Consider the following 16364-nt stretch of genomic DNA (forward strand, 5'->3'; position numbering starts at 1 on the left):
AGCCCAGGAGTTCCAGACCATTCTGGGCAACATAGCGAGACCCCCACCTCTACAAAAAGTAAAAGATTTTTAAAAATTAGCTGAGCGTGGTGGCCCATGCCTGGAGTCCTAGCTAGTAGAGAGGCTGAGGTGGGAGGATCGCTTGAGTTTATGAGATTGAGGCTTCAGTGAGCCGAGATTGCGGCCACTGCACTCCAGCCTGGGCGACAGAGCGAGACTCCGTCTCAAAAAAAAGAAAAAGAAAGAAAAAATGAAATTTAAAAACAACTATGCAAAATATAAGCTTACTTTTAAATATTTAATTTGACAGACCCAAAGTTATACTTAATAAACAATCAGAACAAACATAACAGAAAGAAAATTTACAAACTGTACACTTGGCTCAGAGAAAATTTACCAATATGTATTTATTACAGAGACTGGCTATTCCACTGATAACTTTTTATTCTACAATTGTTAACTAAAGCAAAGTTATGAGTTACAATTTTACATAGTAAATGCCTGTAAGCACACTTTGTATAAATAACAGGTATATAAATGTTTAAAGCTTTTAATATGAAACCCATGAGATTGCTTCCTGTTTGGTCATTTACAGGCATACCTTGGAGAGACTGGGGGTTCAGTGCCAGGCCATTGCAAAAAAGAGAGCCACACTCAATTTTTTGTTGTTTCCCAGTATATATAATAAACATGTTTCCACTATACTGTAATATATTAAAAGTACAACAGCATTATGTCTAAAAAACAGTGTCCACAACTTGATGTTAAAATTGGACTAAAAATCCTGGGCAAAATGGTGAAACCCATCTCCACAAAAAATTAAAAAATAGCCAGGTGATGACAGCATATGCCTGTAGTCCCAGCTACTCAAGAGGTTGAGGCGGAGGATCCACTGAGCCCAGGGGGTCAAGGCTGCGGTGAACCATGATTGCGCCATTGCACTTCAGCCTGGGTGACAGAGAAAATCTCTGTCTCAAAAAAAAAAAAAAGGAGTTAATCCTCTCAAACCCTGCCACTGCTTTATCAACTAATATTTATGTAATATTCTAAATCCTTTGTTGCCATTCCCCTATGTTCACAGAATCTTCCCCAGGAGATTCCACCTCAAAAAACCACTTTCTTTGCTCCTTCGTAAGAAGTAACTCCTCATCTGTTCAAGTTTTATCATGAGATTGCAACATTAATCCCAGCACTTTGGGAGGCTGAGGCAGGAGGATTGCTTGAGCTCAAGAGTTCGAGACCAACCTGGGCAACATGATGAAACCTCATCTTCACAAAAAAATACAAATCTTAGCTGGTCGTGATGTGCACCTGTAGTCCCAGCTACTTGGGAGGCTGAGGTGGGAGGAATGCTTGAGCCCAGGAGGTCGAGGCTGTAGTGAACCACAATCGTGCCACTGCACTCCAGCCTGGACAACAGAGTGAGACTCTGCTGTGTGTCCCGCATTTGCAATTACATCCTGCACTGAAGTCTTGAACCCCTCAAAGTCATCCATGAGGATTGTAATCAACTCCTCCCAAGCTCCTGTTAATGTTTATATTTTGACTTGCTTCCATGAGTCATGAATGTTCTTAATGCCATCTAAAATGGTGAATCATTTCCGGAAGGTTTTCAATTGACTTTGCCCAGATCCATCAGAGGAATTGCTATCTATGGCAGCAATAGCCTTACAAAATGTATTTCTGAAATAATAAGACTTGAAAGTCAAAATTACTCCTTAATCCATAGGTTACAGAATGGATTAGCAGGCATGAAAATAACATTAATTTCTTAAACCTCCATCAGAGCCCTTAGGTGACCAGGTGCATTGTCAGTGAGTAATAACATTTTGAAAAGAATCTTTTTTTCCAAGCAGTAGGTCTCAACAGGGGGCTTGAAATATTTAGTAGACCATGACAGATTTGCTGTCATCCAGACTTTGTTATTCCATTTATAGAGTATAGGCAGAGTAGATTTAATATGTTTCTTAAGGGCCCTAGGATTTGGTGAATGGTATATGAGCACTGACTTCAACTTAAAGTCATCAGCTGCACTTGCCCCTAACAAGACAGTGAGCCTCTCCACTGAAGCTTTGAAGCCAGGCCTTGATTGCCTTCTTCTCTCTAGCTATGAAAGTCTTAGGTAGCATATTCTTCCAGTAAAAGGCTGTTTTGCCTACAATGAAAATTTGTTCTTCAATGTAGCCACCTTTATTAATAAAATTAGCTAGATCTTTTGGATAACTTGCTGCAGCTTCTACATCAGCACTTGTTTCCCCACCTTGTACTTTTACATTATGGAAACGGCTTCTTTTTTTTTTCTTTATGATGGAGTCTCGCTCTTTCATCCAGGCTGGAGTGAAGTGGCATGATCTCGGCTCACTGCAATCTCCACCCACCTCGACGAGCTCAAGCAATTCTCCTGCCTCAGCCTCCCCAGTAGCTGGGATTACAGGCACCCACCACCATGCCTGGCTAATTTTTGTGTTTTTAGTAGAGATGGGGTTTCACCATGTTAGCCAGGCTGGTCTCAAACTCCTGACCTCAGGTGATCTGCCCTCCTTGGCATCCCAAAGTGCTAGGATTACAGGTGTGAGCCACTGCACCTGGCCAAGTTGCCTTCTTTATTTAAACCTCAAGAACCAACCTCTGCTAGCTTCAAACTTTTCTTCTGTAGTCTTCTGTAGAACTGAAGAGAGTTAGAGACTTGATCTGGATTAGGCTTTGGCTTAAGGGATTGTTGTAGCTATTATGATCTTTTATCCAGACTACTAAAACTTTCTTCATATCAGTAGTACTGCTGTTTTTCATTCTCATCATTTGCATGTTCACTGGAGTGACACATTTAATTTCCTTCAAGACTTTTTCTTTGCATTCATAACTTGGTTAACTATTTATCCCATAGTGTAATAGTTAAAATTTAAATTATCTTCAGTGGAAAAGTGGATTTCAGATCTATGATTTTTCTATGCAGGAATTTTCTTTTGAGGGAAAATAAACTTCCAACTGTTCTATCACATTTGTAAAATGTTTAATTATACCATTCACAGAGGTCCAATGTCAGGTTCATTGCCTCTTTAATAATTACTATAAAAACATGGAACATATTATAATAATATGTAAAATCTCTGTTCTTTCAAGTTTCTAACTTAAATTTGCATCCCTCAATCATAATTACCAGGGAAAAATATGCTGCCTTCCTTACTTGCGCTAAAATTTTAAGATCCAAAAATCCTGCACAGAATACTAGCAAACCATCTTCAGCACAGTTTAAAGGGATTATACATCATGATCAAGGAGGATTTATTTCTGTAATTCAGGAATGATTAAACATACAAAAATCAATCAATGTAATATACCACATTAATAGAATGAAAGGGAAAACGACATGACCTTTTTGAGACAGAGTCTCACTCTGTCACCCAAGCTGGAGTGCAGTGGCTCGATCACGGTTCACTGCAACCTCTGCCTCTTGGACTCAAGTGATCCTCCTTCCTCAGACTCCCAAGTAGCTGGGATTACAGGTGTGCACCACCATGACCAGCTAATGACATGACTATTTTGATTGATGCAGAAAAGACATTTGACAAAATTCAACACCCTTTCATGATAAAAACACTCAATAACAGAAAACAAGCGTTGATATGGATATGGATATGGAGAAAATGCAACCCTTGTGGGAATGTAAAATGGTGCAGTTGTTGTGGAAATGCAGCCTGGAGGTTCCTAAAAAAATTAAACATAGAATTACTATTTGAGGCCTGGTGTGGTGGCTCATGCGTGTAATCGCAACACTTTGGGAGGCAGAGGCAGGAAGATCACTTGAGTTCAGGAGTTCAAGAAGCCTGGCCAACATGGTGAAACCCCGTCTCTACTAAAAATACAAAAATTAGCCAGGCATGTTGGTATGTGCCTGTAATCCCAGCTACTTGGGAGGCTGAGGCATGAGAATCACTTTAACCTGGGAGGCAGAGGTTGCGGTGAGCCAAGATCGTGCCACTGCACTCCAGCTTGGGTGACACAGCAAGACTCCATCTCAAAAAAAAAAAAAAAAAAAAAGAATTACCATTCAATCTAGCAATTCCACTTCTAGGTATACACAAAAGAATTGAAAGCCAATACTCAAGCAAATATTTGTATGGCAATGTTCGCAGCAGCATTATTCACAATAGCCAAAAGGTAGAAACAACCCAAATGCCCATTCACAGATGAATGAATAAACAAAATATGTTACGTACAGTCATGCACCATATAACATCATTCCAGACTACACATTCGACTGTGGTCCCATGAGATTATAATACCATATTTTTACTGTGTTTAGATAAACAAATACCATTGTGTTACAATCACCTACAATATTTAATATAGTAACATGCTATGCAGGTTTGTAGCCTAGGAGCAATAGGCTACACCACATAGCCTAGGTGTATAGTAGGCCATACCATCCAGGCTTGTGTAAGTACACTCTACGATGCTCACACAATGATGAACTCACCTAATGACACCTTTCTCAGAACATTTCCCCATCGTTAAGTGACTCATGACTGTGCATACAACAAAATATGATTTAGCCATAAAAAGAAAGGAAATTCTGACACCACAACATGGATGAACCTCGAAGACAGGACGCTAAGTGAAATAATTCAGACACAAAATAACAAATATTGTATGACTCTACTTAGATGAGAGACCTAGCGTCATGAAATTCATAGAAACTGAAAGTAGAACAGTGGTTGTCAGGGCCTAGAGGAAGGAGGGAAGGGGGCATTATTGTTTAAAATGGGTATGGAGTTTCAGTATGGGATGATGAAAATGTTCTGGCAATGGATGCTGGTGATGGTTGCACAACAATGCCAATGTACTTAATGACACTAAACTGTACATTTTTAAATGGCTAAAATAGTAAATTTCATGTTATGTATATTTTATCACAACTAAAAAGAAAAAATATTCAATAAACTAGGAATACGAGGAAACTTCCTCAACATATTAAAGGCCATATATGAAAGACCCACAGCCAACATCATATTCAATAGTGAAAGGCTGAAAGCTTTTCCCTTAAGATCAGGAACAAGACAAGGTTGCCTGGTTTCACTTCTATTCCACATAGTATTAGAAGTTCTAGCCAGAGGAAATTAGGCAAGAAAAAGAAACCAGAGGCATCCAAATTAGAAAAGAAGTAGGCCGGATGCAGTGGCTCACGCCTGTAATCCCAACACTTTGGGAGGCCAAGGTGGGCAGATCACCTGAGGTCGGGAGTTCAAGAACAGCCTAGCCAACATGGTGAAACTCTGTCTCTACTAAAAATACAAAAATTAGCCAGGTGTGGTGGCACACGCCTGTAATCCCAGCTACTCAGGAGGCTGAGGCAGGATAATCACTTGAACCTGGGAAACAGAGGCTGCAGTGAGCCAAGATCACACCACTGCACTCTAGCCTGGGTGACAGAGCAATACTCAGTCTCAGGGGAAAAAAAAAAAAAAGAAGTAAAATATTAGGATCATTAAAATACTGAAGATATTAGAAAAATTAGCACATCTGATTGACCAATCCTTGTCTTTAAAAGTTGGCACTTGGCCAGGCACAGTGGCTCACGCCTGCAATCCCAACACTTTAGGAGGCTGAGGCAGGCGGATCATGAGGTCAAGAGATGGAGACCAGCCTGGCCAACATGGTGAAACCCTGTCTCTACTAAAAATACAAAAATTAGCTGGGAATGGTGGCATGTGCCTGTAGTCCCAGCTACTTGGGAGACTGAGGCAGGAGAACTGCTTAAACCTGGGAGACAGAGGTTGCAGTGAGCCAAGATCACGCCCCTGCACCCCAGCCTGGTGACAGGGCAAGACTCCACCTAAAAAAAAAAAAAAGTTGGCACTAAGCTGAGCACATGCTCATAATTCCAGCTACTCAGGAGGCTGAGGCAGGAGGATCGCTTGAGCCCAGGAGTTTCAGACCAGCCTGCACAATGCAGCGAGACCCCATTTCAGAAAAAAAAAAAAGTTGATATCTCAAAATTGTACTGGAAGTTCTGGCCAGGGCAGTTAGACAAGAAAATGAAATAAGGCATCTAGATTGAAAAGGAAGAAGCAAAACTATCTCTATTTGCAGATGACATTGTCTTATATGTAGAAAATCCTAAGAAGTCAACCTATTATTAGAATGAATAAATGAGTTCAGCAAAGTTGTAGGACACAATATATAAATATCAAATCTATTTCTATACACTTGGACTCAACAATATGATAATGAAATTAATTCCATTTATAATATCATCAAAAAGAATAAAATACTTAGGAGTAAAACAAAAACGTGTAAAACTTATACTCTGAAAACTACAAGAAACTGTTGAAAGGAATTAAAGATCTAAATACATGAAAAGATATCCTGGCTGGGTGTGGTGGCTCATGCCTGTAATCCCAGCACTTTGGGAGGCTGAGGTGGGCGGATCCCTTGAGCCCAGAAGGTTGAGACCAGCCTGGGCAACATAGCGAGACTCTGTCTCTAGTTTCATTTTGTTTTGCTTTTTTTAATGTATTAAAAAAATAAGATATCCCATGTTCCTGGATTGGAGGTCTTAATATTAAAATGGCAATATTCCCCAAATTGATCTGCTGATGAACACAATCCCTATAAGAATCCAGCTGGTTTCTCTGCAGAAATTGACAAAATGATCCTAAAATTCATATAGAAATTACAGGGACTCTGAATTTTTTCCCCAAACAACCTTGAAAAAGAATAATGAAACAATCTTGAAAAAGAAGAGCAAACCTGGAAGACTCACACTTCCAGATTTTAAACCTACAAACCTACATAACAAGCCAGTGCAGTACTAGCAGAAGGATAGACATACAGATCAGTGGAATAGAGTTGAGTGTCCAGAAACAAACCACATGCGTGGAGGAAGGCAGCCTCTGATCTCTTGGCCAGACTGACTTCACTCACATACCCAATATCTTGGCAGACTGGAATCAACTGGGCTCCTCTCCTTCTCCACATAGACTTAGGGCCTTGCCATATGGTCTCTCTTTTTACACAGTCAAACCTCTTATGTGGCAGTTCAGGGCTCTAATAACAAGTATTCCAGAGACCAAGGTGGAAGCTGCAAGGCTTTTATGGGCTCAGAAGTCATGGAGAATCGGCCAGGTGTGGTGGCTCACACCTGTAATCCCAGCACTTTGGGAGGCCAGGAGCCTGAGACCAGCCTGGCCAACATGGCAAAACGCTGTCTTTACTAAAAATACAAAAAATTAGCCAGGTGTGGTGGTGCGTGCCTGTAATCCCAGCTACTTGGGAGGCTGAGGCAGGAGAATTGCTTGAACCCAAGAGGTGGAGGTTGCAGTGAGCCAAGATCACACCACTGCACTTCAGCCTGGGCAACAAGAGCAAAACTCCCATCTCAAAAAAAAAAAAGTCATGGAGAATTGCTCCCACTGAGTTCTATTAGTAACACAGGGTTAGGCCATATTCACTGGCCTGGTGGAAGAGAGCTACACAAAGACATGCAGTTGATTCTTGTTATTTGCAGTAGTTATGTTCTAGAAAGTCACTGTGAACACCTAATTAGCAAATTCTGACCATTGCTCCCAGGGAATATGCAGGATTCGTTTCCTGCAAGCCTCTGGTCACGTTTTTCTCAAGAGATTAATCCAGAACCTTAGTCTATGTGTACTTCTGTTTAAAAACACGTTAGTTAATATATATTGTTCATTCATTAACATTGAACTCATGGCCAGCAGCACAACAATTTGTGCCTGAAGCTTCTCCAACACGCGTATTTTTTCTGTAAAGCACATGAGACTTCTCGCACTTCGGAACATGAGGCAGCACTTCGGCATTGTGCTTGGAGGCATTTTTTGTTTGTTTTTTTGTTTTTTTTTTTGAAATGGAGTCTTGCTCTTGTTCCCCAGGCTGGAGTGCAATGGTGCCATCTCTGCTCACTGCAACCTCCGCCTCTGGGGTTCTCGCGATTCCTTGGAGGCCATTTTAAACAGCAAAATCACTAACAACATCCCCCCACCCAAAGTGTCACTAAATAGACCACAAAATGGGACGTTTGTTTACAGTATAAGAGCCAAAACAAGAGGCAAAGCATCGACTTTGACCACTGCTGGGAATGGGAGTGTCAGTCAACTCAACTTTTTTACCACTCTGAACATGTCCACAAATGACCGCAAAAGCACTTCAAGTATTGATTTTCGGATTACAAATAAATTTTAGTGAGTAGGCTAATTTGCAAATACAGCATCCATGAATAACGATTCATAAATAATAAAGATATCAGGACTTGCTACAAGCTACTATGGCATACAGTAACAATTGTTTATGATCACCTTCCATATTATCACCTAACAAAAAGAATAATCTCAAATTTAATGCATTCACTTTTACATAATTCACAATTTTTACTATATGCCTAACTGCACTGTTTATTTCAGCTGACTTTTTTTTCATAGCATGACTTTCTTAAGGAAAGAATCATTGTTTTCACTGACATTTTGATCTTTGCTCCTTAAACTGCTCCAGGGTATTTTTTTGTTGCAGCTGTGCCATCCAAACATACTTCTCCACAGTTCTAAAGCTCCACACCACATTTGTTGACAATATCAGACCTAGTTGTGTTTGTGACCAAAGAAGCAGGAAAACAATTTTTTTCTTTGTATCACCTTCATGTTCAAAATGCACATCTTAGCAATATCTCAGCATGTATTATATTGCAATGAAAAATACTTTGCTAGCTTCCTTTTTTCTATTTTTTTTTTTTTTTTTTTTTTGAGACGAAGTCTTGCTCTGTCACCCAGGCTGGAGTGCAGCGGCACAGTCTCGGCTCACTGCAACCTCTGCCTTCTGGGTTCAAGCGATTCTCTTGCCTCAGCCTCCGGAGTAGCTGGGACTACAGGCGCGCACCACCACGCCCGGCTAATTTTTTTGATTTTTTAGTAGAGATGGGATTTCACCATGTTGGCCAGGCTGGTTTCGAACTCCTGACCTTATGTGATCCTCCCGCCTCGGCCTCCCAAAGTTCTAGGATTACAGGCTTGAGCCACCATGCCCAGCCCTTGTTCTATTATTCTTGCCATAGATTCACACAATATTGTGTGACCGGAGGATCACTTGAACCCAGGAGGTTGAGGCTGCAGTGAGCTGTGATTGTGCCACTGCACTCCAGCCTGGGTGACAGAGCAAGAGCCTGTCCCCCTCCCCCAGCCCCGCTCCCCACAAAAAAAGAGAGACTGAGGTTGCAATTACTTTCATGACCAAGTCTCAAAAGTCACAAACCATCATATGTGCTATATTCTATTTATTAGAAGTAACTCAAGTCCGGCCCACATTCCAAGTAAATATCTTTGTCATCTTATGGTTTTATTTATTTATTTTATTTATTTATTTTCTTATTTTTATTTTGAGATTAAGTTTCACTCTTATTGCCCAGGCTAGAGTGCAGCCGTGCAATCTCGGCTCACTGCAACTTCCTTCTCCGGGTTCAAGCAATTCTCCTGTCTCAACCTCCTGAGTAGCTGGGATTATAGGTGCCTGCCACCACGCCTGGCTAATTGTTGTATTTTTAGTAGAGATGGGGTTTCACCATGTTGGCCAGGCTGGTCTCGAACTTCTGACCTCAGATGATCCACCCGCCTCGGCCTCCCAAAGTGTTGGGATTACAGGTGTGAGCCACCTCGCCCAGCCTATCTTATGGTTTTAGTGCACCTTTATAAGAAGCCAAAAAGCAGTAATGTTTATGTGGGAAATATTGAATGTCTGCTTCTGCTGGCTTTAACAGTAGCTTTATAGAGACATAATTCACATACCACCTAAAGTGTGCAATTCAGTTTTTAGTATATTCACAGATGTTATGTAACTATCAGCACTATTTAATTCCCAGATATTGTCATCCCTGCAAAATGAAACCTTATACCCAATAGCAGCCACTTCCCATTCTCTATTCTCAGCTCCTGGCAACCACTAATCTATTAATACTTTCTGTCTCTTTGGATCTGCCTATTTTGGTCATTTCCTATAAATGGAATTCTACAGTATATTCCTTTTGTGTTTGGTTTCTTTCATTTAGCATAGTGTTATCAAGGTTTACTATGTTATAGCATCTATCAGTACTTGATTCCTTTTTATGGCTGAATAATATTCCATTGTATGGATATACCACATTTTATTATCCATTCATCAGTTGATGTACATTTGGATTGTTTCTACGTTTTTTTTAGGCCAAAACTCTAGTTTATTTCAGCATCAGCAATATCTTACCATTAAAAAAAAAATGCTAGCAAGGTGACAGAAGTCTCTACAGCAAGGCTAAGGGCTCACCAGGTGGCCAACATCAGGGGTGCATGGCAGGCACTGGCCGGGCGATAAGTTAGGAAGCAGCAAGGGCTGGTGGCAGGTGCGGGCTGGGCAAGCATTAGGCCATAGGTGGCCTGGCCCTGGTGATGCCACTGCTCCATCTCAATGAGCAGCTTTATGACGCCCACCCGCATCTGCACCGGCTCCACCTCCGAGAAGCCCGGGAGGTCAGCGTTGCAGACGTCGAAGACCCCACCCACCGCGGCCACGTCCACACCGTCTGTCCCTCGCTTCTGAAGTCACAGCCTCTTTTTTTTTTTTTTTTTCCTTTTTTTGAGACGGAGTCTCGCTCTGTTGCCAGGCTGGAGTGCAGTGGCGCTATCTCGGCTCACTGCAACCTCCGCCTCCTGGGTTCAAGCTATTCTTCTGCCTCAGCCTCTGGTGTAGCTGGGAGTACAGGCGCGCGCCACCACGCCCAGCTAATTTTTGTGTTTTTAGTAGAGATGGAGTTTCACCATGTTGGCCAGGATCATCTTGATCTCTTAACCTCGTGATCTGCCCGCCTCGGCCTCCCAAAGTTTTGAGATTACAGGCGTGAGCCACCACGCCTGACCGTTTTTTGTTTTTTGTTTTTGAGACGGAGTTACGCTCTTGTCGCCCAGGCTGGAGTACAATGGCGCGATCTCCGGTCACTGCAACATCCACCTCCCAGGTTCAAGCCGTTCTTCTGCCTCAGCCTCCTGAGGAGCCGGGATTACAGGCATGCGCCTGTAATTTTTTGTATCTTTAGTAGATACAGCTAATTTTTTGTATCTTTAGTAGAGATAGGGGTTTCTCCACGTTGGTCAGGCTGGTCTCGAACTCCCGACCTCAGGTGATCCGCCTGCCTCGGCCTTCCAAAGTGCTGGGATTACAGGCGTAAACCACCGCGCCCAGCCACAGCCTCTTTTTTTTTTTTTTTTTTTTTTTTTTTTGAGACTGAGTCTGGCATTATCTCCCGGCCTGGAGTGTAGTGGCGTGATCTTGGCTCACTGCAACCTCTGCCTCCCAGGTTCAAGCGATTCTCGTGTCTCACCCTCCCGAGTAGCTGGGATTACAGGCATCCTCCACTACGCCCGGCTAATTTTTGTATTTTTAGTACAGACGGTGGTTTCACCATGTTGGCCAGGCTGGTCTCGAACTCCTTGACCTCAAGTGATCCGCCCCCCTCGGCCTCCAAAGTGCTGGGATTACAGGCATGAGTCACCGCGCCCAGCCTGAAGTCACAGCCTCTTAAGCACCTCCGAGAACTCGTGCTTGCCCAGGTGGGGCAGCCTGATGTGCACACTTGCCCCCGCAGCCCTGTGCCCAGGTTGGGAGGGCAGGTGAGGATGGAGCCCAGGTGAGGATTCCACATGAACTCGTCGTTCCTAGACTTGAAGAGTTTCAAACCGGGAGAGGCCGAGGCAGAAGCAGTAAACGCCTCCTTCGTGTTGCCCCACTGTTGCACGGAGATGGCCCGCAGGTGGTCCTCGTCGCCGCCCCACACCAGGAAGGTCTTACTGTCCTTGTGCCAGATGCCCCGGGCGTTGGGCCATGCCCGAGGCCAGGAGCAGGGGCGGCACAGGCTCGTGGAAGAGGAAGTGGCTGTCGAGGAGCTGCTGTTGCTGCTCCGCGTCGGTCCTGCTCTTGCGCGCGTCGTCCGGGCCAGCCAGGTCGCTGACCAGTCTCTAGGGCGTCCACCGCGGGACCCACAGGAGGCAGAAGTCGAGGCCGTGCGCACCGCGAGCTCAGCACTGTTGGGGGCCAGGTGGCCGCCGCCCGGCAGGTTGTCGGGGTTGAGCTGGGTCTTGTGCTCATCGCTGGGCTTGTAGTGCCGTGCGGGTCCTCAAGGATGGGGCCAAAGAGGTCCTTGAACACGTCGTAGGACTCCTCGTCGGCCGCCACGTGGCTCACGGCCCTGAGTACGGGTGGCCCGGGCTGTCCACGTGGGTCTGGATGGCGCCTCCAGCGCGAAGCCACCCCTGGCGCGCAGCTCCGCGTTCAGCTGAGGCAGCGCTTCGGCCACTGGGTCTTGGTGGCCGCTCAGGTCGGGAAACTAGTCCTGCGCCAGGAAGCGAGCTTCAGTGCCCCGCGGCTGTCGGAGAAGGGCATGTGCGGGCGCTCGGTCGGTCCGCAGCTCTGAGCGTGGCCACTTTTTAACCGTTATAAATAATTCTGCTATCAATATTCATATGTACACTTTTCTTATGAGCATATTCTTAGTATTGAAATTGTGGGATCATATGGTAACACTATGTTTATTTTTCTTTTTTCCAGACTGGAGTGCAGTGGCCCTATCTCGGCTCACTGCAACCTACCCCTCCTGGGTTCAAGCGATTCTCCTGCCTCAGCCTCTCGAGTAGCTGGGATTACAGGAGCCCGCCACAACACCCGGCTAATGTTTGTGTTATTTTAGCAGAGACGAAGTTTCACCATGTTGGTCAGGCTAGTCACTGACCTGAAGTGATCCACCCGCCTCGGCCTAACAAAGTGCTGGGATTACAGGCGTGAGCCATCCAGGTTCTATGTTTAAATTTGTAAAGAACTGCCTGTTTTCCAAAGGAGCTGCCCTATGTTTCTGTTTTATCTTTAGCAATCTTTGTTTTAAAATATTATTTTGGTTTTGAATTTATTTCTTTGGTTTTTTTTTTTTTTTTCTTTTTGAGACGGAGTCTGGCTCTGTCGCCCAGACTGGAGTGCAGTGGCGCAATCCCGCCTCACTGCAAGCTCCGCCTCCCGGGTTCACGCCATTTTCCTGCCTCAGCCTCCCGAGTAGCTGGGACTACAGGCGCTCGCCACTACGCCCGGCTAATTTTTGTATTTTTAGTAGAGACAGGGTTTCGCCATGTTAGCCAGGCTGGTCTCGAACTCCTGACCTTAGGTGATCCACCCGCCTTGGCCTCCCAGAGTGCTGGGATTACAGACATGAGCCACCGCGCCCGGCCCTGAGCTCCTGGCTGTACCTTTTGGCTTTCTCGAAAAAACAAAAATATGGCCAGGCACGGTGGCTCACGCCTGTAATCCCAGCACTTTGGGAGACCGAGGTGGGCAGATTGAGCTCAGGAGCTCAAGACCAGCCTGAGCAACATGAGGAAACCTAGTCTCAACAAAAATTAGCCAGGCATGATGGCACACACCTGTAGTCCCAGCTACTCAGGAGGCTGAGGTGGGAGAATCGCCTGAGCCAGGGAGGTCAAGGCTACAGTGAGCTGTGACTGTGCCATTGCACTCCAGCCTTGATGACAGAGTGAGACCATGTCTCAATCAAAACAACACAACAACAAAATACTGAAAAAAAACAAAAATGATAAAGTTTGTTTTGCCACACTTGGGTGAAAAATAAATGAAACAAATTTTAATTCCTTAATTTAGCTAATAAGATTAAACCATATACACATATTTTAAAGGCCTAATTTAAAAAATTAAATGATTATTAGGAGCAGCTTAATTCGGTGGTTCTGGCCCAGAGCCTCCCAGAAGGGAGTTGTAATCGTGCTGTTGGCCAGGGCTGAGCATCTGAAGGCTTGACAGGAACTAGGGGATGTGCTTCCAAGATGGTGCCGGCCCCTGGCTATTGGCAAGTGGCCTCATCCCTTGCCACATGGACCTATCTATAGGGATGCCATAATGTCCTTGTGACATGTCAGCTGACTTCCCTCCCAAATGAAGTGATTCAAGAGAGAGGCCCACTTTGGGAGGCCCAGGAAGGTGGATCATTTCAGCCCAGGAGTTGAAGACCACCCTGGGCAACACAGTGAAACCCTTTCTCTGCAAAAGAAAAGAAAAGACAAGACAAGAAAAATTAGCTGGGTGTGGTAGTGCATGCCTGTAGCCCCAGCTACTTGGGAGGCTGAGACAGGAGGATCACTTGAACCTGGGAGGTTGAGGCTGCAGTGAGATGTGATCGTGCCACTGCACTCCAGCCTGGGTGACAGAGCAAGAGCCTGTCCCAGTCCGCAGGCCCCCCCCAACCAAACAAACAAACAAAAAGACTGAGAATAAGGTTGCAATTACTTTCATAACCAAGTCCCAAAAGTCACAAACCATCATGTCTGCTATATTCTATTTATTAGAAGTGAGTCAACAAGTTCGGTCCACATTCAAGGAAAGGAGAAAATTAAACTCCACTTTTTTTTTTTTGAGACGGAGTCTCGCTCTTTCGCCCAGGCTGGAGTGCAATGGCACAGTCTCAGCTCACTGCAACCTCTGCCTCCCAGGTTCAAGCGATTCTCCTGTCTCAACCTCCTGAGTAACTGGGATTACAGGTGCCTGCCACCACACCTGGATAATTATTGTATTTTTAGTAGAAACGGGGTTTCACCATTTTGGCCAGGCTGGTCTCGAACTCCTGACCTCAGGTGATCCACTCCCCCCAACCCCCCACAGCCTCTGGGATTACAGGCGTGAGCCGCCATGCCCGGCTTTTTTTTTTTTTTTTTTTTTTTTTTTTGAGACGGGATCTCACTCTGTTGCCATGGCTGGAGTGCAGTGACATGATCTCAGCTCACTGCAGCCTTAGTCTCCCAGGCTCAAGTGATCCTCCCACCTCAGCCCCCACCTCAACCCCATCCCTCCAGCTGAGACTACAGGCCCGAGACACCATGCCCAGCTGATTTTTGTTTTTTGTTTGGTTGGTTGGGTTTTGGTAGAGATGGGGTCTCGCCATGTTGCCCAGGCTGGTCTGCAACTCAAGCTCAAGCAATCCACGTGCCTCAGCCTTCCAAAGTGCTGGGATTACAGGCGCGTGGTTTAAACTACACTTCTTAAAGGGAGACATGTCAAAGAATGTGTGGACATCTTTTAAAACTACTACACTGGCTGAGGTCAGGTGGCCTCAGTTACTTAGAGTGTGGGCTTCCCCAAGGACTGCTTAAGTATCCTTTTAACATAGCAACTGTTCTTCTACAGGGCACATTTTCCATCAGAGAACGGGAGGGAATCCACAACGTCTTTTATAACTGAACTTCAAAACTCACACTCTGCCATTTTTGCAATATCCTATTAGTTACACAGGTCACCCCAGCCAGTGTGGGAGGGGACTAAATAAGGGCATGTATCCCAGGAAGTAGGGATCATCTCGGATGCCGGCTTTCATAGGTACTCAAATGAAACAATAATTCCATCAGGGCATGCTGGGGAGAGGTCCACAGAGGAAGTGACAGAGAGATGGGCCTTTGGGGTCCCACTGACCTGGAGAAAAATGAGAAGGATCTGTGTAGGTCATCTATCCTTGACCTGAAGACAGAAAGAAAGAACCAGAATGGGTGCCAGAAGAGTCCACTTTTCACTGGTTTTTGATCCTGTTTCTAACTTTGCTCAAGATTTTTCATGCTTGCTATTAAAGTGACTGCAGGTGCTTCTAATCTCACAATATGCAATTAGACCTAGCAAGAGGTTCTTTAATAATAAGTACTTGATGAATGAACCAAAATGGCTATTCAAAGCCACTTTTTGTTCTCTCTTGTAATTAGGACCTGAGCTTACCCCGGAGATTGGGAGAAATGAGATGTAGCCTCCACCTCTACACCTGTCACTGTTAACATTCAGGACACAAAGCCCCTATCAATGAGCCTTTTAAGGCTTTTACATTTTTAGTGGGAGAAGAGGAACAGTAGGAGCCTTAGCAATCTTTAAAATATAAACATAACCACTTATCTTAGAAAATAGATCCTAGGCTGGGTGTGGTGGCTTGCACCTGTAATCCCAGCACTTTGGGAGGTCGAGGCAGGTGGATCACCTGAGGTCAGGAGTTTGAGACCAGCCTGGCCAACATGGTGAAACCCCGTCTCTACTAAAAATACAAAAATTAGCCAGGCATGGTGGTGCATGCCTGTAATCCCAGCTACTCGGGACGCTGAGGCAGGAGAATCACTTGAACCTGGGAGGTGGAGGTTACAGTGAGCTGAGATTGCACCACTGCATGCCAGCCTGGGCGACAGAGCAAGACTCCGTCTCAAAAAAAAAAAAAAAAAAAAAGAGAAAAAGAAAATAGATCCTGAGTTATAAATTAGAGGGGTTTGTGTTCTTTCTTGTTTGTTTTTTCACCAGCAGCTTTGGGAACCATCACA

General features: G+C 44.5%; 1 protein-coding gene and 1 pseudogene across 3 annotated transcripts in view; both read right to left on the reverse strand.

The window, feature by feature from the left end:
- The window catches only part of C18H16orf87 (chromosome 18 C16orf87 homolog), a 72701-nt gene extending 62245 nt beyond the window's left edge, over positions 1-10456 (reverse strand). The window contains exon 1 of one of the 3 annotated variants that reach the window (XM_054533847.2): positions 10240-10456. In XM_054533847.2, the coding sequence (XP_054389822.1) occupies positions 10240-10242 (3 nt within the window). In that variant the 5' untranslated portion in view covers positions 10243-10456. The remainder of the gene's footprint in view (positions 1-10239) is intronic. The other 2 variants (XM_054533852.2, XM_054533851.2) reach the window with 2 other exon arrangements.
- A 1081-nt stretch (positions 10457-11537) lies between these two features.
- Positions 11538-12408, reverse strand: LOC129050891 (creatine kinase B-type-like; annotated as a pseudogene).
- Positions 12409-16364: the final 3956 nt, after the last annotated feature.

Source organism: Pongo abelii, chromosome 18, assembly GCF_028885655.2.
Source record: "Pongo abelii isolate AG06213 chromosome 18, NHGRI_mPonAbe1-v2.0_pri, whole genome shotgun sequence".
NCBI classification, from domain to species: domain Eukaryota; kingdom Metazoa; phylum Chordata; class Mammalia; order Primates; family Hominidae; genus Pongo; species Pongo abelii.